This window comes from Pantherophis guttatus, chromosome 4 (assembly GCF_059756535.1).
Source record: "Pantherophis guttatus breed Tessera chromosome 4, ASM5975653v1, whole genome shotgun sequence".
NCBI lineage: Eukaryota > Metazoa > Chordata > Lepidosauria > Squamata > Colubridae > Pantherophis > Pantherophis guttatus.
In genome coordinates this window covers 481719-505197 of record NC_142066.1, presented here as the reverse complement: position 1 = coordinate 505197, position 23479 = coordinate 481719, and the positions used below count along the sequence as shown (strand labels likewise).

At 61.4% G+C, this 23479-nt stretch overlaps 1 protein-coding gene across 5 annotated transcripts; it reads right to left on the bottom strand.

Annotated features, from left to right (window-relative positions):
* Positions 1-930: 930 nt before the first annotated feature.
* Positions 931-22891, bottom strand: CAMTA2 (calmodulin binding transcription activator 2). 5 transcript variants are annotated; one of them, XM_087893706.1, is made up of 23 exons: positions 22474-22883; positions 21865-21950; positions 21543-21646; positions 18820-18887; positions 18097-18232; positions 17401-17472; positions 16029-16182; positions 14641-14781; positions 13092-14230; positions 12851-12977; positions 12629-12763; positions 9498-9622; positions 7625-7803; positions 6509-6587; positions 6077-6377; positions 5641-5996; positions 4533-4720; positions 4208-4448; positions 3949-4020; positions 3809-3829; positions 3020-3213; positions 2168-2242; positions 931-1834 (listed from the first exon to the last, which is right to left on the bottom strand). In XM_087893706.1, exons 1-23 carry the CDS (start codon positions 22701-22703, stop codon positions 1768-1770), a joined length of 4290 nt encoding a protein of 1429 aa, XP_087749832.1. In that variant the 5' UTR covers positions 22704-22883; the 3' UTR covers positions 931-1767. The 5 variants fall into 5 exon arrangements, with proteins under 5 accessions (XP_087749832.1, XP_087749834.1, XP_087749836.1 ...); XM_087893708.1 differs by lacking the exon at positions 22474-22883 and adding an exon at positions 22137-22471; XM_087893710.1 differs by lacking the exon at positions 3809-3829 and having other exon boundaries at positions 22512-22891.
* Positions 22892-23479: the final 588 nt, after the last annotated feature.

The following is a 23479-nucleotide window of genomic DNA, read 5'->3' as shown; positions in this document are numbered from 1 at the left end:
CAGAAAAGCCCCCCGCCCAGCCAGGCTCTGATCCGGCCTTCTCCGGGAAGGCTGGCATGACAAGGCGGGTGCCAGGTGGGCACAATGCCCAGAGTTCAGCCTAGAAGCCCAAATGCTCCTTTGGGGGCCCTTCCAGCCACCCTCCAAGCCCCCCGCCCTTTGGTTGCTAAGCGGGTGGTAGATTGAGACAGGCAGGACACACCTTGCCAGGCTCAGCCTCTTCCATTACTGCCCCTTTCCAAGAGATGCCCCTTGCCCCGTAGCAACCCCCACCTCACCCCATGGGCAGCAGCTGAAGAGAGCCTCCCTCCTCCCCTCTGCCAGGGGGCGGGGGGCTCCTGGCACTCCACAGCTTGAGCTGGTCCTTGGGGCAGAGACAGCTTGCCTCGGGGGTCCCCAAGAGTCTCTGTCCTGCCATGCCTGAGACCCACAGACCCACTGAAAAGGAAGCGAGGGGGACAGAAGCCCCCTTGCATCAAGGGGCCGGACGTCGGGCAGTGGCCAGAGCCCCACAGCTGCTGGGCAGGCCTGCTGAGAGCAGAAGGGGAGCCACCTCGCTTAGAAGGAGCCCCTCCTCCAGCTACACAGGGGACCAGGAGGGCCCCTCGCCTTCCTCAGCCTGGGGAAGGCTCCTTGCTGGCTAAGGAGGGTGAGGCAGAATTGACGCCAGAGTCTGGCCTGCCTGGAGTTCCCCCTCCCCAGTTTCTGCCTCCCAGAGCAGCTCTTCCTCCCTTCCACTGATGCAGAACATGGAGTGGGCCAGCTGAGAAAATGGGCTTTGTCCCCTGGAGGGTGGAGAGACCCTCGGCTGCTGCTTCCCACTCCCAGGGCATGGGGGGGGGGTGTCTGCAGCTTGTTCCCCGCCAAGAGGCTCCAGGCCCCCCCTCCCCCTTTGCCAGGCTGATGCCCACTCAATACTCTTGCAAGGAGTTTACACTGGCGATTTTCTTGCAGTTTAATGTAAATTTGTACAAACCAACCAGTCATGCAAAACGGTAGCCGTGTGACAGATGGAGGGAGTGACACCCAGAGGCTGGGCTGAAATACACAGAGCAGATTGGGGGGGGGGGGAGCGGAGGGGCTCCAAAATTACAACCATTGCGTCTTTCTCCCCAGCCTCCTACCGCCACCCCAAGGGATAAGATGCCTTTGGGTTAAATAGATGCCAACCTGGCCTTCTTTTGCCCATATCATACAAGTATGTACAGAGGCTCGGGGAAGGGGGCAGGAGAGGGAGGGACCCTCTTCAAATCCGGCCTGGCCCAGCTAATGGGGAGGGAGGGAGGGGAGAAGGAAACAAGATGGGGTCTCAAAAGTGCATGGCAGGAGGCTGTCTTCCACCCAACCCCTTGCGACTGGGGGCTGCTGCAGGTCCTCCAGAAAGCTGGCATGAAGGCAGTGCCCCCCCCCCCCGAGAATCCCTCCCTCCCCCCTTACGGAGCCCGTGGTGCGTCATCCCCCTCCGACCGACCGGCAGCCCCCTCCGACCCCCAGAAAGGCTCCTGCGCGGCAGAGACGCCTTGGCACAGATGGAAGGCAAGCTCATCGGGGGCTCCTGTGATGCAGCCGAGGGCCCGGGGTCTGGGGCCCCGGCCAGGAGAGCTTCCGCACCCACCCCAGGCGGGAAGGGGCCAAGCTCTGACCCAGGCGGTTTTCTATTGCACAGTCCTTCCTTCCTGCGGGGAGACCCGTGGCCACCCCCCAGCCTCCCAGTCCTTCGGGGGCTTGGCTGGGGTCAGGATTCTCCTCTGCGGGCTCCTCTTCGGGCTAAGTGGCCACACCGCGCTTCTGTGGGGGCGCCTCCATCTCCTGCCTCTGCTTCAGTTCCTTCATCCTGTTTGGGGGGAAGCGAGGGAAGGCAACCTCTGAAGGGAGGGGACGCCCTTATATCCCTGGAGCAGAACAAAGCACCCGCCCTATCTGCAGCTGGCTGCCCCCCACCCCTCCCAGGGCAAAGGGGTTGCACATGGTCTGCAGATACTGGGAGGGTGAAAGAGAGCAAGGGGAACCCCCCCCCCCAGATACTCCACCCCACAGGCACCTGGCTGGGCTTCTCACGCTGGCTCTCATCTTGTGGCTCCTTATAGTGTTTATGAGGCCTGTTCAGCGACTGCAGAAAGGCCCCCAATCCCTGCCCTCCCCCCGTCTCCCCCCCTTTCTGCTGTACCTGTGCCGACAACGCCGTAAGAACCGCATGATCTTCCGAGCGGCCTGATCCTGCTTCTTGGTCAGGAAGGTTCCCCTGTCGGAAGAGGAGACGGGGGTCAAATGGCCGGAGTGGACCAGGCCTCTCATGGCAGAGAATGGATTCACTTAACAACCATGTTAATAACTGCAGTGATTCACTTAACGACTTTCTCAGCACCAAAAATGTGAGCTCAGTTGCGGTCATAAGTTGAGGACTACCAATAGCCAATTCTCCCAAATTGATATGAAGTGGCTTGAAGAATTCTCAGTTCTGGTGTGGGCTGCCAGGCCTCCCCTTCCCTCCAGAGAGAGAGGGAAGCCCCTTCCCTCCCTAGGGCCCCTCAGCCCCCCAAGGCACTTTGGGCATCAGGGTGGAGGAAGGGATCCAAGCTTGAAATGAAGGGGGGGAAGGGGGCTGCCAGCGTCCAGCTGCTGCCCAGTGGTTCAAGGGCCCACAGGAGGCTGGCAGGAGCTGCCCCACCCAGGCTGCTCTGGGGCTGTTGCTGAAGGAGGGGTCTTGTCCCAGGACAGCATCTGTCCCAGCTGCAGGGGGCCAGCAGTCCTTGGGGGGGGGGTGTCACATCACAGGGCTGAAATTGTCCTGCTCGGTCTCGGGGGGGGGCGGGCGGGCTGAGAAGCCCTGGCGAGGACCAGAGACAGGGAGGATGCCATGGCTATGGACTTTGCCAGGAGGGGGTCTTGGGCTTCAGGGGGAGGGTCTCAGGGTGAGTGCCCCAGGCCGGGTCTGCTCCTACCTTCCTGCCCCCTCTGCAGAGCAGGGGGCTACTCCCCTTACAACCAGCCCCCCCACTCGCTCTCTCCCGGCACCCACTTGATCTTCTGCTGCATGGCGGCCGAAGCGCGGTGGCCCTGCTTCAGCCTCTCGTACTCCTTGTAGCTGCGGTAGTATTGCTGGATCAGCACGGCAGCACGGCGGCTCTGCCGGAACTTCTTCTGCTCGTAGTAGCTGCGGAACTTGCTCTGGATCAGGATGGCCGCTTGCGTCATCTTCTTGTAGAGCGCGTACTGTGCCAGGAGGGAGGAGGAGAGGGGCTGGGTGCCGAGCACGGGGGGGGGGGCAGGCGCCGGTGCCCACTTGCCAATCCCGGAGCACCCACGGCCTTCCCATCAAAGGCACGTCCCTTAATCTGTGTGTGGGGGGGAGGATGACACCCCTCTGCCCCCTGTCCCCAAGGGAGTTCTGGGCTCCCCAGAATCAACCAACTGAAACGCCTTGAATTCCTGGCGGAAAATGTCCTGATTCAGGGGCCCTGGGGCTTTTTGGGGGGGCGGGGGTGGGGGTAAGGGTAGGACAGGGAGAGGATCCTCACCCTTTCAAGGAAAGCACCCCAAAGCCAAAACATTGCGTCCTCCCAATTAGGTCCCCAGTGGGGCTCCTGCCCCTATCCAGCCGCCCCCCTCCCTCAGCTGGAGCCGAGATGCCCCTTCCAGGGCTCGCCAAAGCCACCCGAAGCAAAGACGGAGTCTCCATTTCCCAGTCCGTCCCAAACCCCTAACTCCTCCTCTTCCAGAGGCTTCTCCAGCCCCACATGCCTCCCCTCTTCCCCCGCCAGGAGTGGCCCCCGGACCTCTGAGCAAGAACCCCACTTCCCTGCGGTACCTTCAGGGCAATCCAGGTTAGCTTGCAAGACAGAGAGAGACAGCAGGTTAGTTGGGGAGGGGCACTTGCAAGCGTGTGTGGGATCCTCCCAGGAGGCTTGGAAGGGCCAGAGATGGGCCTGCCCCCCAATGGAGTCCTACCTGCTTGTATTTCCGGTAGCACCGCTGGATAACAGCCGCTGCCAACTCCTGCTGCTCCTTCAGGCGACGGCCCTGGCGGGGGGGACGGGACATCAGCACAGTAGGAGAGGGCGGTGTCAGCCCTTATTCTCCTCTCTCCCCAGCAAGGCTTCTCCCCATCCTCCCCAATACAGGTAGTCCTTGACTTGTGACCACAAATGAGCCCAACATTTCCGTTGTAAAGTGAGTTTTGTTGAGTTGCCCCGGCCGGGAGGCTCACCTTGTACTTCCGGAAGGCTGTCTGGATGATGCGGGCGGCTTCATACAGCTCTCGCTGCTCGTGGTCAGAGAGGGTCAGCAGGGCAAAGTCGCTCTCCATCTTTCCGTTCCCCGAGGCGTTGAGGAACTCGGCCCAGCTGGCGGCGGTGGGGGGCGGAGGGAGGCGCTCGAAGGACAGGTCCGCCAGGGGGGACTGCAGGGGGCTGAGGCAGGAGCGCCCGGGGGGCGAGGGGGCCAAGCCTCTGGAAGGCAGAAGGGGGGACATGAGCTCCTCTTCCCAAAACCTCACCAGCCTCTCCCCCCCCCCGAGGGTCTGGCAGAGCTACCGTCGTTGGGGGAGACTGGGCAGCTGGTCCACGTTCTCCAGGTAGCTGGCCAGCCAGGACATGGTCTCGTTCAGGCCCACGTTGCTGGATCGCTCGCGGAGAGGCGCCTCGGCACAGCCAAAATCCTCCTGCTTGATGCGCTCCGGCGTGGCCTCAATGATCTGCTTGGCCAGCGTGATCACGTCCACCTGCAGGGCCACGGCGGGAGGGGGGGCGGCAGCAGTGAAATGTAAAATTTGTTAGTACCGGTTCTGTGGGCGTGGCTTGGGGGGTAATATGACTTAGTGGGCATGGCCAACTTTTTTTTTTTACTTTTAAAACCATTTTTTCTAAATGGTTTTTTAAAAAAATGCTTTTAAAAGCCTCTGACAATCCCAACTGACTTGCCTGATCGCCAGAGGCTTTTTTTCCTTTTAAAAACATTTTTTCTATAACCTCTTCGGCGGAAGATGTTGTAGAAAAAATGCTTTTAAAAGCCTCTGATGATCTCAGCTGAGCCGCGTGATCATCAGAGGCTTTTTTTTTTTACTTTTAAAAGCATTTTTTTGGCCAAAGAGGTTGTAGAAAAAATGCTTTTAAAAATAATAAAAAAAAGCCTCTGATGATTGCACAGCTCAGCTGGGCAATGGGGGGGAGGGGCAGGGATTTTTGCTACTGGTTCTCCGACCACCCACCTCCATCGCTACCGGATCAGATGATCCGGTCCGAACTGGGAGCATTTCACCCTGGGGGCGGGGATGGGAGATGAAGCCCGGGGCACTCCATGTCAGTGTCCCCCAATAGGGCAGGCTGAGGCAGCCGCTCGCATTAAGGGGCACAGCCCTCTGGGGTGGGGGTGCGCTGCTGGACTGCAGGGAATGGGGGCCCCCGCATGGCAGGAGAGGTTGGCTGTTGGTTCTCTGTGGCAACCAAGTCTTTTCGGAAGGAGGAGAAGCAGGGACGCCTCCCTGCACCGCTAAGCCCACCCCCCACCCATGGGGCTCTGCCTGGGTTTTCCCACGTGGCCACTGCAGAAGGCAGGTGGGTTTCTGGGTGGAGGCAGCGGTGTTGCCCCCAGACTGCCCAGTGAATGGATGGCCAACCACTTCCGCCCTCCCGGATGCCAGACCTGCAGGACGTCCGTCTCCGGCAGTTGCTCCTCATTCTCAGCGTTTTCCCCGTAGGCCAGCAACTCCGGCTCCAGCTGGGCTTCGGGGCCTCCCGGGGGCCCCACAGAGCCTCCCTCGCCATAGCTCAGGAAGAAGGAGGCAGGGGGAAGGCTGGCCGGGCTGGTGGCTTCCTGCAAGTACCAGCCCTCCAGGCTGCCCGGTGGCAGGCCCTGGCAGACGTCCATGGCTCCCTCGGCTTCGGGGCTGTAGGCCGGCGACTCCCGCAGGGCTGACCCACTGGAATAGGCTGAGGTGACCGAGAGGGAGCCTTCCGAGCGCTCCGAGGGGGAGGAGACCCCGCTGGCAGTGCTGAGTCCTGGGGAGAGAGGCAGTCAGGGTTCAGTTGGCGCTGAACATCGCTGCAGGCCGCTCCCCTGATGGAAGGAAGCCCCCTACCTGTGTCTGGGCTGGCTGAGAGCGGGGAGGGGACGTGCAGCCCCTCCATGGGGTGCTGAAGGCCAACGACGCAGGCCTTGCCGGCCGACCCGGCTGCATCCGCCGAGGGCTCCAGAGGTTCGGGGAGGGCCTCTTCCTGGTGCTGCAGTTCCTCCAGGCACGTGGCCAGCTTGACGTGGCCCCGCGAACGAGCCACAGTGAGCGGCAGGCGGCCCAAAGAGTCAGGGATGGCCAGAGCTTGGCTGTTCCAACGGTAGAGCAGCTGGGCTGCCTCCAAGTGGCCGAGAGCGCAGGCCCACATCTGGGGGAAGAACAGGAATGAGACCCATGAGGCAAAGCAGCAGGAGGGGCCCCGGGGGGGATCTGGCTTCCTGTCTTGTGGGACAGGGCCAGCCCCCCCTTCGCCACTCCCCCCCACCGAGAGGCACTCACCAAGGGGGTGCAGGAAAAATGATCCACGTTGAGGGGATCAACCTCTTGCTCCAAGTCCAGATTCTGGGCGTTGAGACTCCTGGGGAAACAGAGAGTAGCCGTCAGGCCAGCTCTGAGCACAGCCTCAGCAAGGGGCAGGGGGGGCTGGGGGCCTTTGGTCTTTGCACACCCCCTGATTTCAGAGGGTCAAAATTTGGCAAGCTGGACCCGGGCAAGTGGCAGATTTTATCCGAGCACGTACAGTATCTTGTTAGGTAGGCAAAGGCTCGGACCTGCCATGATGGGTGGAGGGTCTGCACACCGAGGCCCGGAAGGCCCGGAGGGGAGGGGTCTGCTCAGCCCTGCTGGGACGGAAGATCCGTCCAGGGGAAGACCCCCAAAATGGCAGTATCTCCACTGAAGACTCCTGGATCTTCCTAGCAGGCCTGCAGGGCAGAGCCAAGGGGTCAGTCTAGATGACCTGCAGGGTTCCTTCTACGGAATCAAAATGCAGGACTCCGAAAGCAACGATCCGGGCTCACTGCCATATTTATTTTTTAAAAAGGCCGACTTCTTTTCCCTCCAGAGAACAAGCGACTCCTCCTGAGCTCCTATTTCACAAGGCAGAAGAATGGGATACAGGCAGACCTCGACTTACGACCGTAAGGGAGCCTGCCCATCACGGTTGTAAGTTGTGACAATAGTAAGATGGGGCCGGCTCAATTTTATGACCTTTTTTGTGACTGTTGTTAAGCAAACCAGGGATCCAGTATGAGTTTTGCCAAAAACCAGAAATAAACACGAGTTTTCAGTAAAACTGTTGTAAAACACGGTCCACAGATGCCACAAACGGGTGTTTGGTCATGTGACCTTTGGGGAGGGGGTGTTGACCGTCAGTACTTAGAATGGCCACTAAGCAATTGGTTGTAAGCCAAGGACTAAGCTGTACGTGTCCAGAGGTAACAGTTAATCTATTTATTAAATTTGCACACGAGAAGAAGCCATCTCTCTTCCACCCCATCCCTCCTTTCTCTCCTGACTCCTCTACTTGGGGGTCCTGGACAGAACTGGGTGGAAAGCAGCTTTCTGGGCAAGAGACCCCAAAGGGCCCTCGGCTTGCCGGGCAGGGGGACTCACCGCCACTTGATCAGGGTCTCGATGAGGCGGGTGTAGCCTTGGGCGGCTGCCAGGTGCAGGAGAGTCATTCCTCGGAAGCTGACGTGGTGCACGAGGGTCTCCGAGCGAAGCCACGACTGCGACAGCATCATTTTCTCACAGACGGCCACTATGCGCTCCTCAAAGGAGTCGGAGGCGGCCTAGTTTGGGGGGAGGCAGAGGCAGGGGGGGAGGAGGAGGGGGTGAACAGGCGGCCTCTGCAGCCCCTTCCAGGCTCCTCCCCCAAGGCGCCAGGGACACGTTTCCCACCCAAAGCAGAACAGCCTCCCAAAACCCCTTAGCTCCCCTGCCCCACACGTGGCAACAACCTCCCCCCACAGCTGGTGAGATGGATGGGGGGCGCCAAGGACCCAGTGGTGGGCTGGCATTCCATGCAGACGGCTCAAGCCCTCCAGGTGAGGGAAAAGTGAGGAGTGGGCTGCCACATTGCTCAAAGGTGCCCTCCTCTGTAACTCCCAGCTCGTGCCAGCCAAGAGGGGCAGAGGCTGCAGTGGGGGGTCTTGGTGGGCAGTGGTACCTTGTCCCTGAGGTGCCCTTCAGCTCCTGGGCCAAGGCCAGGCCCCCTCCGCCCCCCTCCCTCGGCTTCCTTACTCGTGTCAGCTCTACCAGGACCCTTCCAGCTGGGGATGATGGCATCTGTAGTGCCTGCTCTCCTCTGACCACAGAAGATGGCTGAGGCAGGCTATGCCCCTTGCCCAGAAGGCTCCACGTGGTGCCCCTGCCCTCCGGCCAAGCGGCTGATCTCAACGGAAAGAATTCGGGGCCATTGGATGGCTGGGGGGTGGGGGGGGCAGATGCCTTCCCGCCTCCCTAATCCCATCCAGAGGCCGCCTGGCCTTATCTCCCCACCCGGGCAGCTCCAGAATAGCTGGGCTGGCTGACCACACAGGTGCCAATCTCAGCGAAACCCGAGATCCAGGCCGGGGGGGGGGGGAGTGGGGGGCGGGATGCACACTAAATATACATGCGGTTGCTGCTGCATGTGGGGCTGGGACAAAGGGGATGGGGGGGGGGACCTCCATCCCAGACACTGTCTGCACGTTGGCTGGTTTGGGAGCTTCCCAGAGGGGCTCCTGGTGGGGGGAGGGGAGGGGAGGGGGTTTGAAAATTCCTATCATTTCTGCACCTGCAGCTCAGCAGTACTCCAGAAGGGATGGGTGGGACGGTCACATCAGCAACCCCCCCCAGATCCACCCACCCCCCACCTCACAAGCAGCAGTGCCACACATACACCCCAGACCTCCTGGCTCAGAGGCCCCCATCCAGCCCCTTCAACGCCTGGGGGCCCTGCCATCGGTCTGACCCCCCTTGAGGGGGGAGCACCACCCCAGCTCAAGGCCCCTCTTCCATGCAGTCTCCTTGAGCAAAGCCTGCGCCCTCTGCCCTTCCAGAATCATGGCTTGGAGGGGCCCGATGGGGCCTGCGCAGGGGCCCCGAGCTCCTTCCCCACAGCCTCCAGAGGGGAGCCGTGGGGTGAAGAAGTGTTCCGAAGGGTGACACGGGAGGGAGCAGCCCTATTTGTTTGGAGAATAGCCTCACGGAAGGGGAGCCCGGATGGGCGACCCCCAGGGGCCCCGTGGAACCCCAGGAGAAGAGCATGAGTGGAGGGCAGGCACAGGCCCCACTGCAGGGAGGCTTCTGCCCCAGAGGAGACCCTGCACCTCCATGGCCAGATCCAGGTGCCCCCCTGGCAGAATGTGTGCCCCTGAATGCCCGACTGGAAGCCCTCAAGTCAAGGAGAAAGCTGACCATGGCAGCTGGGCACCAGCAGATGATGCCATGCTCCGGTTGCCACCAGCTCGGCCTCCCGCCCCACCCCTGCCCCACATCTCACCTGGCCAGGGGGCTTCTCCCCTTGGGGCTGGGCCTGGGGGCCGTGGGAGGCAGAGGCGGCCATCTCAGCCACGCGCTTCTCCATCTGCTCCAGGCGCTCAAGGATGGACATCCTGAACTGATTATCTGGGGGGGGGGAAGGAGGCTGGTGAGAAGCAGCCCCGCCCCTCCTGGCCAGCCCAGGTGAACCGGGGGGGGGGAGGTCAAGAGGCTGCTGGACATCCTGTTAAGCTAATCCTGACTTGGGACGATTAACAGGCTGGGCTGACCTCCTTTTCCCAGCTGAGGGGGGCATCTTCATTGCCCCCAATGGGTGGGTGGGAGGCTTGACCAGTCTGCTCGGTCTCAGAAAGGCGAGTGGAAAATGGGGTTCATCCAGGGGACCCCTGGAGCCCCCCTGTCCTGCTGCTGCTCCGGGGAACGAGTGGACCCAGCCTGTGGGGAGGGGGGGCTGGAAGGGGGCTCGCGTATTCTCCGTGATGGGGGAAGGTTGAGGGGTTCAGATAAACAAATTAAACGAATAAACAAATGAAGTCCATGGCAAGAAATCCCAAATGAAGCGAAGGCGACCTCAGCCTCACCAAAGGCCAGGGACGTCCAGCCCCCCCCCGTCCCTTCGCAGAGCAAAGCTGGGGGTCCCTTCCCCGAAAAGCAGAATGGAAAGACGCCCCTTCCACACGCAACAATGACAGGCACCCACTAGGAAAGCCAACTAGCCACGGCAGATAAAACCCAAGTTAATCACAGAGCACCCCCAAAGTGTCGGAAACACCACTTGCCAGGAGAGGTGCTGGAGACGCCCCCTGCCCCTTCCCACACAACCCCACCCGGCTCATTCATTGCCCCCCAGAGCAGGAAGTGGCCTCCGGGAGACCCCACTGCTGTCCCTCGGGGGGGAGAGGGCTGCTTCTGTCAGCCCACATTAGAGCCCCAGGACCCACGGCTGGAAGGCATTCCCCCCAGAGCAGGGGGGTGCTTCTGGGGACCCCCTACCCAAGCCCCCAGGGTGCAGGTCCTTCCCTCCAGCAGCATCCCCCTCTTTCCTTCCCCACCTGCCCAAGGGCCAGTACCTGCTCTGCGCATTGCCAGAGGACGCGGGGCTGCCCCCTTGCCTGACCCCCAAGCCCAGCGCTCTGCTCCTCAACTCCGGCGGGACTCAAAGGCAGCTGCCAGGGACCGCAAAGAAATCCCAGGTTAGGCCCGCCCCCCAGCTGGGGGGGCAGAGATCAGGGCACCGCTAGCCTTCCTGGTATGCGAAGACAGGGCGAAGGGGGCTGCTGCCCCACCTCTGACGCGCCGGTGGGAGGGGACCCGGCTCTTCCTCCGCCAGCCAGAGACGGCAGCCTGACCAGCTCCGGCCCTCCCGAAAATAGCCACCGGCCTGGGCAGTGGGGGGAGGGCGGGCGGGCGGCAATCCTTTAATGAGCTCTCACAGACACCGTCAGCCGGAGGGACCTTTGCCTGCAGCGGGTGGCTGAGGAGCCCCCCCTCTAGGAGGAAGGGGCCCCTCTCCTCCCCACCTAAGGGGGGACCCTATTCCCCATTGCCCCCTTTCCCCAGATGCCAGGGAGGGAGAGGGAGAGGTGGCCAGGCGCCCCGTGCACAGCTCGGCCTCTGCCAGGGCGATCGGGCAGGTCATGCCTGTCAAAGCCAGGCTTGTTCTCAGAAAGGGATTTTTTCCAGGTCACACAGGGGGGGAGGGGGGGCATGCGTGCCTGGACAGATGCCCTCGGGCACAGGCAGGGGAGGGGACGGTCTTCAGGCACCCCTCAAAGCCTCTTTGCCCGATTGGCAAACGCTGCTCAGCAGAGGCTCTGACCGGATTCTGGCCAGGTGAGGTCTTTCCGGGGTGGGCTGGGCTCAGGCTGCTTCCCCCCCTCCCCTCCTTTGGGTCAGAAGCAGGTAGCCCCCACTCTGGCTGAGGGCAGCTTTCCCTGCGAGGCGGGCTGGGAACTACCTGGCCAACCTGCTCAGGGCTGCTGCTTTGGGCAACTGAGCCCCTTGGATGGGGGAGGGGCGCAGAACCTCCCCCCTCCCCCCCTCCTGGCATCGGGAAAATTTCCCCCTCCAGGCTGGCAATGATTTTTCACCTGGAGATTCCCAGGCCTTCCTTGCCCTCAGGCAGGACAGCACCAGCCCGCCCGGTTGGGCCAGCAGAGGCTGGGGGTGGGGGGGTGGGGAGAGGGGATTCAGCCAGGGCAGGGGGGATGGGTCAGCTGCCCCCCCTGGGACTGAAGCGGGGGAGGGCTACTCCGATGCACTGAGGGGGAGCAGTAGATGTGGGTGCCCACCCAGCCCTGGGCATCTGCTGAGCAGGGTGAGGGGCTCTGGGGCCGGGGAGGGTCGAGGGAGGAGGAGGGGGTGGCCTGGCCTCACCCTCCCCAGAGGGGAGCTGTGGGGCCAGCGCAGCCCGTCATGGAAACTCCTGGCCCCTCCCAGCCTTTCCGTTGCACATGCCAGGAATATCCGCGTAAGGCGACACCCAGGCCAGGCCCAGCGCGGCTTTTTCCGACACAAACAACCCTCCGGAGCCCCGGACCTCAGCCTGGCCATGGGGCAGTGCCCGTGGGCTACGGGCAGCCGTGGGCTCCGAGGGGCAACGCAAAGACCCCCGAGGTCCCTTTTGGCCCTGAGATTCTATGGCTCCACAGGCAGTCCTCAACGTACGGCCGCAAAGAAGCAACAAATTTCTGTTGCTAAGCGAGACAGTTGCTAAATGAGGTTTGCCCCCTTTTACGACTTTTCTTGCCCCGGTTGTTAAGGGAATCGCTGAAGTTGTTAAGCTAGCAACCCGGTTGTTAAGTGAGTCTGGCTTCCCCATTGGCTTCGTCTGTCCGACGGCTGGAAAGGGAGCTCACATAATCCGAGGATACGGCAATTGTCATAACTCTGGGCCATCTGAGAAAAGAAGTCTGACTTTGGATCACGTGACCAGAGACGCTGCAACGGTCGTAAGAGTGGGAAATGGCCAGAAGTCACTTTTTTCACTGTCACTGTGACTTTGAGCAGTCATTAAAAGGAACAGTTGTAAGCGGAGGGCTACCACCTGTATGGGGTGTGGGAGCCCTGCAGGGAAAAAGCCCACCGGGTCCCCTGCCTGCGGCTGGGCGGGGGGGCGCATCCCCCACTCACCGTCCAAGGAGAGCCAGTCCAGCTGGGTGCTGGGCAGCGCCAGGAAGTTCCGCGCCCGGTACTCAAACAGGACGGAGGGGGAGAGCAGGCAGGAGTCCTGAGCGACTTGCAGTGGCACCAGGCCCGCCTCGTGGGCTGCGGGAGGAAGGGGGAGAGCATGGTTGGGGGGCGTAGAGTGGCCCTTCCCTCCCCCTCCCCCCCACCCCCACTCGGCTAACCTACCTGGGCAGTAGCAGCGCAGCACCCCAGACTGGATGAGCGCAGCAGGGACCGAGATCTGGTCGAAGAGGCAGCTGTAGGACTCTGATTCATCCATCCAGGGGCCGGTGATCAGCACCTTGACGCCCCCCTGCCCCCCCAGGAGGAAAAGGCAGGAGTCAAAGAGGGTCCGATACCCCCCCGCCACTCTGCCCCTCCAGCCAGACCTCTGGGGCCACTCTGGCCCCCATAGCTGAGCACCCACCTCCGGGTAGGACCACTCAGGTGAGAAGTCGGTGATGGAGACCAAGGGCTGAGCGGAGCGCCCCAAGACGGCCTCCGCCGCGTAGCAAGGCTCGGCCAGGGGCTCCGGCAGAACCGGCTCTGGGCTCTCCGACCCAGGACTGGGGCCGTTCGGGCTGCCTGCACCATCTGCCACTGTGCCCTCCGTCATCAGCTCGCTAATGAGGTCTGGGAAATGGCTGTCGAAGGACAGGCCGAAGGGGCCTCCCGCGGCCGCTGCAGCCACTCTCTGGATGACCGAGTACAGCTCCTCCTGCAGCTCCTTGGGAGAGATCTCCGGCACCCCCCCGGCCTCTCCGCCCACTTCCCCCGGCAGCACCTCGGCCCGGGAGTCCCCTTCGCCCGCCGTCTCCATGGGCGCATCTGTGCTGCTCTTGGCTTCCGCTGCCACCACCGTGGGGCTGGCCGAGACGGGTGTGGGCCCCTGCCTGGCCCCGTCATCCTGGATGAAGAAGCGATTGGTGGAGACGTAGAGCGAGTAGCCTGAGGCCGGGGCATTATCAGTGGGTTCTGGCTCGGCTTGAAGGCCCGGGCCGCCCCCGTACGTCTGTCCTTGCTTGGGGCTGTTCAGGAAGCGGTCCGGGTCGAAGGCGTCCGAGGCCCCCTCATTGGTCTCCATGGCGGACTCCAGGCTCTGCGAGAGGACCAGGCCGGGCAGGACAGCCAGGCCGAGAGGTGCTGTGGGGGCCACTCCCCCCTCTCCGGAGACCAGGTGCTGGCTGGGGGTCAGGGCCAGCGGCTTCTCAGCCCCGCTCGGGCCAGCCATGACGAAGATGGTGCTGCCGGGCAGGCTGACGGACAGGGTGCCCGGGGGCCGCTCCTGTTTGGGGAAGCTGCCGGGCCGGGCCAGAGCAGGGGACGGCTGTGTGGAGTCGGGGATGGCATCGGCCATGGTGGGGGAGCTGGTCTTGGCCGGCTTGGGGCCTTTGCTGTCCAGGAGAGGCCCCTTGGCCAGGTCAGCCTCAGCTCTGGCCTCGGGGCTGCCCGAGATGTTCTGTACTTCTGTCAGGGCCGGGAAGGGGCAAGGACGGACGTCCACCTTGGGGGAGATGATCCGGTGCTTAATGCTGTTGCATTTGTGCGGGACGTGGCCGGGACTCCCTGCGAGGAGAGGAGAGGAGAGGGAGGGGGGTTACAGCCACCATTTCCAGCCTGAGATGAGGATCCTGGTTTATTTGCAGGCAGTGCCCCACCTTGTGCCCCATAACTGGGCAACTTCCAATCCAGATGGTGTTTCCCCCTGCTTCCGGTGGCCCTGACTTCCTGCCATGGCAACACCATCTCCCTCCCTCCCTCTCACAGACACACCCACCCACACCCACACACCCACGGACAAACTAAGCTGGCCCTAGGTGGCCCTGCCTCTCTAACCCTGACCCTCCTGGAGAGGCTCTTCCTTGATCCCACCAAGCCCCCTCAGCTCCCCCTGAGAGCGACTGAAGCCAGAGCCTCTCAGCTGGTGGGATGCCCTGGAGACCCCTCGGAAGGGAAGGGGGGGCGGGGGCGCTGACCGAGGCTGCTGCTGCAGAGGCAGGCGTGTGTCCGGGGGGGCGGCTTGGCCTGGTGGCTTTCCAGGATCTGCTGCACCAGCTGCTCCACGGAGAAGTCGGCGGTGCTGCTCCCGTTGCTGCACGTCCACTTGATCCCGTGAACTGCGGGAGGGAAGAGCGCAGCACGTCCAGCCCAGGATCCCGGCCTTGTCACCCACCCTCCCCGCCCGGCCCTCCCAGGGAGGAGGAGGGGGTGCTGCCCCTGCCACGGGCATTCGGGCACTGGATGGGCCAAAGGAAGCTTCTTCTCAAAAGCAGCCCTCTGGAGCACCCTGTGGCCAAATTCCTCCCCCAGAAGACGGCAGCTCCCAGCCGGTCACACCACCCGGCCTGCCCAGCCAGGGCTTGGCGTCCAGCTGCTGGTCAGCCGGAGCCTCCCGGGAACGGTCTGGTGCTTCTGAGCAGCACCTGCTGGAGGCCAGAGGCTCAGCACAGCCACCGGCCCTTGGCGGGGCGGCCGGCCGTTTGGAGCTCCCCACTCCAGGAAGAGTCTCCAAGTTACAGCCATAAGGGAGCTTGTAACTCGGGATGGCTATAAAGTGGGTGGGCCCAATTTGTGGCCTTTTTGTAACAGTTCTTAAGCAAACCCTTTGTTTGCTATGGCAGGGGTCCTCACCCGTGGGCAGCAGCCGTGGCCTTTGTACAGCCGGGCCACGTGAGGGGTGGGTTGGTGCACGTGTGGTCAGCCCAACTCACCCAAGGGGCGGGCCTCCCCTCCCTCACACAAAACCATCTCTTCTCTTCTCCCCCCCCCCCCACCGGCCAGCCCACCAACTCTGAAAGGCCGGGGACTGCTGTGCTACAGGGCTGGCGAAATGCTGCTTTTTTGGCAAACCTGTTATAAAATGTAATCACGTGACTGTGGGACACCACAAAAGGCGGTAAATGTGGCCCCTGGGTGGTCATGTGACCTGGGGAAGGATCTGGTCATTGGAATTTCGAATCCGGGTCATAAATCACTCCCAGGTAGGTCAATCAGAACTTTGAAGAGTTACTTAGCGACTAGTCGTAAGTCAAGGACTACTGGTAAGTTCCCTCCCTCCACGAAGAACCCTAAAACCCATCCTCCTGCACCTGCTGTGGTGGCGCAGTGGTTAGAATACAGTACTGCAGGCTACTTCTGCTGACTGCCGGCTGCCAGCAGTTTGGCAGTTCGACTTTCACCAGGCTCAAGGATGACTCAGCCTTCCGTCCTTCCGAGGTGGGTAAAATGAGGACCCAGATTGTTGGGGGCAACAGGCTGACTCTGTAAACTGCTTAGAGAGGGCTGGAAGCCACTGCGAAGCACTATGTCAGTCTAAGGACTACGGCTATTGCTGCTGTACCCCTCCCATCCCGGCACTGCTTACACATGGGTTTCAGCTGCCCAACCAGCTCTTCCTTCGACCACTTCAGCCACTCCTTGCGGTCACTGTTGATGGAGCACAGGATGGGGCTGCAGATCTTCCCGCAGTCTTCGATGGCCGGCACGTTCAGGTAGTGGACCAGGACAATATCCGGGTTCTGCAGGGGGGAGCAAGGGGAGACCAGGTGGGAGGAAAAGCGGGCACAGGGGGCTCCTTGGGGGAGAGCAAAGGGGGCAGTCTAGGCCTTGTCAAAAGAGAGAAAACTTTTCCTAAGCCTTGAATCCTGGTTTCCTTCCTGCTTCTCACCGGTACTTAGATGGAGCCAACCCACATTGCAGCTCTCAAACTGAAACTGGGGGTGGGGGTGGTAAGCTAAGCCTTGGTGACTCTCCAGCCCAGTTAAGAGAACTTCTGAAGAATAACTGGGGGGTCCTAAAAGGACACCATGTCAGGCCCCAAACCAAGAATAACCTTGATGATTCTTCCAAGTCAAGTTCTTTATTGCGTCAAACCTGTAGACAGAATCTGGCCAGATTGAAGACTCAAGACTCTCTGCATCTAGATGTACTCTAGATGGAACTATTAAGGAGCAGCTGTCTTCACCCTCTTTCTCTCACAGCTCATCTCTGGGCTGAGTTGCCTCTTCCTCCTCGGGAATGGACCCCTCCCCTCCAAGGGATCCCCCTCCTCACGGCAGTTCATCACATATCAGGAGCCATGAGAAACGAGGAGCTTCTCCAGGGAAGGCCAGGCAACCCCCCCCCCCCCGCCCCCCAGAGAAGTAGGATACCAGACCCACATATTTCTTGACAATGAATTTATGTATTTCGGACATTTTTCTCCTGCTGTCATTGGTATTCTTAGTAAGTAACAGTGAATAAATATTTTCCTAAAATCATCATTTGTTCTATTAGAGCAGGGGCCTCCAAACGTGGCAATTTTAAGACTTGTGGACTTCAACTCCCAGAATTCCTCAGGCAGCACAGCTAGCTGGGGAATTCTGGGAGTTGAAGTCCACAAACTGGAGATCCCTGTATTGAGAGTAAAGTTTCTTAACCTCAGCAACATTAAGGTGTGCAGACTTCAACTCCCAGAATTCCTCAGCCCAGGATCCTGGCCTGGGGAATTTTGGGAGTTGAAATTTGCATCCCTTAACGTTGTCAAGATTGACAAATGCTACGTTAGCCTTCAAGGCATAATTCAAACGAGGGCGTTGATCTCCGTTTTTCCACAGATTATAACGTTCTTCAGCTGGACTTAAGCAGCCATTCCGAAATGCAGGGAACTGAGGAGGGGACGGCAGCTCCCCTGCTGCTATCCTCCTTCTGGAGACCCCACCCCACCCCCATTCCTCAGCAGCCGCAGGGAGACTGACCTGGAGTAGCCAATAGCAGCGCCGGTGGAATGTCGGAACGATGGACGAATGGACGTAGCAGCCGTAGAGACACTGGGAAGAGGCAGCAAAGATTTGGAGGGGGGGGCCTTTCCTTCCTTAAGCAGACCCCAGTACAGATAGTCCTCGACTTAGAACCGCTCATTTAGTGACCATTCGAAGTTACAGCAGCACTGAGAACAGTGGCTTCCGGCTGTTTTTTCACACCTACGACCGTTGCATCATCCCCACGGCCACCTGACCAAAATGTTGGCAACTGACTTGTATTTATGATGGCCGCAGTGTGCCGGGGCCACGTGACCTTCTGATGAGCAAAGTCAATGGAGAAGCCAGATTCACTTAACAACCGTGTGATTCCCTTAACAACGATGGGAAGAAAGGTGGCAAAATGGGGCAAAATTCACTTAACAAACGTTTTGCTTAGCTATGGGAAATTTTGAACTCAATTGTGGTCGTAAGTCAAGGACCACCTCTAAACCCCTCCCCCCACCTCCCAGGGCCGGATCCTCCCCCACCCCCATGGTTCTCTGCAGATTCTCAAGCTCTGCAGCCTCCTTGATACCGGGACCCCGGAAAGACCCCCAGCACCCCCCTGGGGCCCCCTTATGCGGCTCCCTTGCCCAGAGAGCGCCTGGGGCTTCTGGGGTGGGGTGGGGGGCTGGAGGGGAGAGGTCCTACCTCCACCCCTTTGACCTTCAGCTTCATGTGGTCCTCGCGCGTAGTCTTGCCATCCTTCCGCTTCTTCCAGCAGTAGCCATCCTTCCGGTATTTCACCTTCTTGCGGTTGTAGAGGATGAGGGAGCCGTTCTGGGGTCTGCCGGGAGAGGAACCCCAGGTGAGCAGGGGGCCCCGGAGCCCCCCCAGGTCTGCAGGGATCCCCTTGGGAGGGGGGGCCTGGGGGCCAGCAGGGCCAAAAACCCCTCTGGGCACAGCCATCACCCACCCCTTCCCCAGCAAGGGTCTCCGTCTGGGCAGCAGGGGCTTCTCCACTCTGCCATGGCTGGACGGGGCAGCCAAGGAGGGTCTGGCATCTTGTAGCCCACCTTGAAGGAAGTGGCCAGCTGAGGTGGAGGGGACAAGGACCCTCACCCGTTTTGGCAGCCTCCCTGCAAAGCAGCTTTGCCATAGCTGTATGCTGGCATTTTGGGGGGGGAGGGGTCTTTCTCTTTCTTTTCATTCTTTAAATGTGCATGTTTGCAGCCGAAAGTGGCTTGGACCAAATCAGCAGGTCAGTTAGAAGTGGGGAGGATGTGCTGGTTGCCCCAGATTCCCCCCCCCGAAGAGATTTCAGGCCCCCAAAGCACCAGATGCATCTGCTCCACCAGGGATGGGTGGGTGTGCCTCTGACCAACCCTCCTCCCCCATGCCCTGGCCTTGAGGCAGCAGAGAGCAGCCCCTTACCTGCTCTTGGGGGAGCCCGAGAGCCATTCCTCATGTTTCTCAAAGGTGATCAAGTAAGAAGCAATCTCCTGCAAGAGAGACCCAGAGTGGCCCCCTCAGAGCCCAGAGGAAATGCCCAGAGGCCGGGCAGCCAGGAGAGGGTCAGGCCAAACTCAGGGTGGAGATAACCTAAAAGGGCTCCAATAAGTCGCTGGGGATCTGAAGAGATCCTTCCCTAAAAGCCGGAAGGGGCTGGGACCCTCCCCATTGGGTCTTGGGAAGCCCCTGGCACAGGCTACCTCCCCCGCCCCCATTTTGCATTTCTGTCAATTCCGTTCTTGCACCCCAAGAAAGCCGCTGTGGGGACCGAGGGGCCAGGAGGGCCTAAGTCTCCTGGGTGGGCCAGGAAGCAGAAGCGGGCACAGTGCCCCCTTCCACACCATGACCCCCCTGGGTGCCCTGTTCCCTGGACAAGTGTCCGAGCACTCGGGGGAAACAAGGGCTTGGTCCAACAAGAGAAACGGGGAGCCCTCCACCTGCCGTTTAGAGACCGTTCAAAGTGACAATGGCACGGAAAAAGGCGACTTATGGTCAGTCTCGCACTGATGACCTTTCTGAAGGGCAACCAAAGGACCCTGAAAAACAAGCCCCCCCCTCCCTCCTCCCCACGTCAGCCTCCACCTGGTTGGCACTTAAGGGAGCCTTGCCTGAGGACAGAGCCACTGTGGGTGTCCCTCAGGCCACCTCCCCCAACACCCCCAGCATCCCAGGGTCTAAAGCAGGGGTCTCCAAACTTGGCAACTTTAAGCCTGGCAGACTTCAACTCCCAGAATTCCACAGCCAGCTTTGCTTTGAATTCTGGGAGTTGAAGTCTGCCAGGCTCAAGGTTGCCAAGGTTGGAGACCCCTGGTCTAAAGGCAGAGCTGGGGGTGGAGGAGGAAAAGGGCTCCCGATCTGCAGGGTTCCCCAAAAATGCCCCTCGGGCGATCAGGCAGTCCTGAATTTACGACCACAACCGAGCCCAAGCAGTTGTGAAGTGAGTTAGGCCCACTCTGCAACCTTTCTTTACCACCGTTGTTAAGTAAATCTGGCTGACCTAGAAGGTGGCAAGAGGGGATCATGTGACCCCGGGATTCGGCGGCCGTCATAACTATGAACCAGTTGCCAAGCGGCTGAATTTTGATCATGTGACCCTGGTGCAATGGTCGTAAGTGTGGAAAATGGTCCTAAGTCACTTTTTTTCTGACTAGACTTGTGACAGCCAGAAAACAAATGGTTGCAGTTCAAGGACTGCCTGTACAAAACAGGAGGTTCCTTCCACCCGGCAGCCTTGACAGAAATGCGGGCCGACCTCCAGCACCCACAGCTGGCCCCACCCTCCCCTTTTGGGCAGCCTCTGGCCAGAGGTTCTCTGCAATGGTCAGCTTTGCCAGCCGAAAGCCAGAAGGCCAGCAGGGCGTCCCCCTCCCCTTCCAGACTCCAGCAGCCTCCGGTCTTTGGACCAGAATCTACTGGATCCCGACAATTTCTGCAGGTCCCCCCCAACCCCTCCCACCCCCAAGATTGCCCTGAGTTGGCACCCAGGAACCCTTCCCATCTCCGGGGTCCCCTCACTGCCTGGAGGAAGGGAAGCTAGTCCGTCTGCAGCTGAGATGTCCGAGTGTCCTCCGGGCGAGCAGCGAATGTTGGTCTCCTGCAGGCCTCCCGAGGCTGCCCAGGCCGATACCCCGGATGCTGGCGGTCAAGCCAAGTTCAGGGCCTGTGAGAACCACCCTCTAACCTGCCGTTCTGTGGAAACCCCTGCGGCCTCCTCTCTGCCCTGATCCGGGACCGAAGGGTCAGCAGCTGCAGCCCCCTTCAAAAGGCCACCTGGTCCATCCTTCTTAGAGCAGAAGCACCCTCCCCTCTGGCCAGCACCCATCTCCCTCGCGGGAAATGCCAACGCAGCACTAACGCTACTAAGGCCGGACCGTTCCCCAAAAGCAAAGAGGCCAAAGCTGCGCGTGTGAGGGAGCCTCTGGGATGTTAGAGGGGGAGGCAGGAGATGCCAGCAAAGGTGCAGAAAGGAAAAGCAAAAATGGCCGTTTACAGGAAAGAGGCGGAGAAGGCGGGGAAGGGAGAGGCACCTGGACCTCCTGAATCAGAATTTCAGGCACGTGGTGGAGAGTCTCGAAAGGATGGAGAAGAGCAGGAGGGCTGGATAACATGTGGGAGGAGGGAGGCCCACTTGGCTTCATATTAAGGCATAAAAATGTAGTTTGTTTGTTCCAGATCAAAAATAGCACCTTGCAGGAACCACTTCCCTGTTTTGTGCACAAACACACAAAACCTTCCCGTCTGCAAAGATTATAGTGGGGATCATATTCCCCCCCCCACCACACCCCTCGCGCTGGGCTAAGAGGCGAAGGAAGCCTTTTTTCCACAGGCGTCTTTGGGCGATTGGCTTAAAAGAGGGGAGGGGGCTCTTTCCTGGCCACAGTCGGTGCCAACGAAGCTCAGTTCGACCTCAGAGACTCGGAAGAGAAAAACTACGGAGGCTGGGGGTGGAGGGGGCCAGGCGGGGTCCTCCGGTGGGAGTCCCGAGAGGAGGGCAGAGCCCCCATCCAGAGGGGCCCTTTGGTACCTGAGCCTGCCTGTTGGATGGGGCAGCTTTTCCCCGCCCACCCCAGAGGACCCAGAGCCCAGGACGGATTCGGGGCTCCGCAGCAGCAGCGGCCTGCGCCCCCCTCCCCCAGCGCCCCTACCTCGTTGGTGTTCCAGCGCAGGCGCTCCTTGGGCAGGGCCGGGCACTTGGGCACGCACTCCACCAGCTTCTTGGGCAGGAAGACCTTCAGGTGGTGGCTATTCTCTGCGGGGACGGGGGGGGACAGAGGCGGCGGGGTCACCCGCCCCGGCAAGACTCAGCGCAGCGCCAACGGAGGGGGTGCAAACGCCCGTCTGCGCAAGGATCGCTCGGGGGTCGGGCCGCCCCCTGCCCTCCCCCTCCGGGCGGCTTGGTCCCGGCCCCTCCCCGTGGGAAAAGAGCGTCCGCTTCCAGGCTTCCCGCGGGCCGAGACCCCGACTCACCGGAGACCTCCGTGGCCGCCTTATTCATCTTCGGGGCGGGCGGGGCGCTCAGAGGGCTCTGCCGGGCAGCCTCCACGCGAACCAGCCTGGGGGGCGGCAGGGCGTCAGCGGCGGAGGGGAAGCGGCCCCTTCTCGGACACCGGCAGCCCCCCTCCCTCCCTCGGCCCCGCCCGCCCGCTCGCCGGCCTGCCCCGCACCCGCCCCCGCCCCTGCCCCGGAACCCCCGCCCCGCCCGGTGCCAGCCTCGCCCGCCCGCTTCGCCCGGGTGGCACCTGCCGAGGCGCCCGCAGCTCCGGCTTCGCCACCGGCCGCCATTCCCTGCGCCCAGCGCCGGCTGCTGCTCGGCCCCTTCCTGCCTCCGCCGCTGACGCCCTGCCGCGGCTCCGCTCCGCCCCGCCGGTGACAGCTCGGCCCCTGAGCTCAGCGCGCACGGCCGGCGGCGGCGGCGGCGGAGCAGCCTGGCTGCCCGGGAGGGGCCCCGCGCGGACGGAGGCGTCGGAAATCGCGGAGCCCTCGGCCGCCTCGCCTCGCCCCGCCGCCCCAGCCTGCCGGGGCTGAAGGAAGGAAGCGCCCCCGGACCGAATGCCAGCCGGGATGCAGCGCGCCCACCTGCGGGGGCGATCCCGCCCTGCTTCCCGGGGTCTCACCCGGGCGGGGGTCCCGGATCGTTCGCCTGCGGGGCGCCGCGATCCTGCCCTGATGCCGCCTAGAGCGCAGCTTCCCGCGTGGGCGGCGGGAGAACGGGAGCCCGCAGCCTCCCAGCAGATGCCCGGCTCAGCCCAGGAACTTCGGGGCGGGGAGGGGGAGAAGGCCCCCGGGTGCACGCCGAGGGGGGGCATTTTGTGCTCCTTGGGCTGCTGCCCCCCCGCCCCTCCCCTTTCGCTCAGGGGACATTAGGCCCTTTGGGGGAGGGGAAAAGGGGGCGCTGGAGGCGGCATTTCCGCCCTCTGGTCAGCCCCGGTGCAAGGAGCCCACGAAAGGAGCCCAGGAAGAGGCTTTCCCGGCCACTTGTGGACTTCAACTCCCAGAATTCCCCAGGCAGCAGAGGCGGTGGCCGCCCATCTTAAAGGGGCCGAGTTAGAAAAACAAAAACAAACCAGCTGCCAGGGATGAGAAGCATGGCGAAATGATCCTGCAGGGGCCAGTCTGAGGAAGGGATCAGGCAAATGGGCTCGGGAGTGGGGAAGACAAGCGTGCGCATCTTTCGGCAGGATATAAAGCAGGTATGTCTAACCTTGGCCACTGTGGATCAACTCTCAGAATTGCTGGCTGGGGAATTCTGGGAGTTGAAGTCCACAAGTCTTAAAGTGGCCAAGGGTTAGAAGGGGAATGATTGATCTGCTCCCATCTTAGCTTAGGGCTTAGGGATCCCCTTAATTCCCACCCTGCAAGGGAATTGGACGCTACGGGTAGTCCTCGACTTACGACCACAAATGAGCTCAGAATTATGATCCTATGTCGTTGTGGTGGTTAAAACAAGATGCCTAGGCAATCCCAGCTCTCCCTGTTGCAGTTGTAATTTGGAGCATGTGGAGCCTGGGGAGTGTGTGTGGGGGTGGGGAGGCCTTGGGTTGCTGAACAAATGGTCGTAAGTCAAGGACTTACCTGCACTTAT

Coding starts and splice junctions, on each gene's coding strand:
- CAMTA2 (XM_087893706.1), bottom strand. CDS start 22,703: ATGCCCCCCCTCGGCGTGCACCCGGGGGCCTTCTCCCCCTCCCCGCCC. Junction 18,233..18,819: donor TCGGGCTCCCCCAAGAGCAG/GTAAGGGGCTGC, acceptor CTCTCCCGGCAG/ACCCCAGAACGGCTCCCTCA. Junction 12,978..13,091: donor CTGAGTGGTCCTACCCGGAG/GTGGGTGCTCAG, acceptor CTGGGGGGGCAG/GGGGGCGTCAAGGTGCTGAT.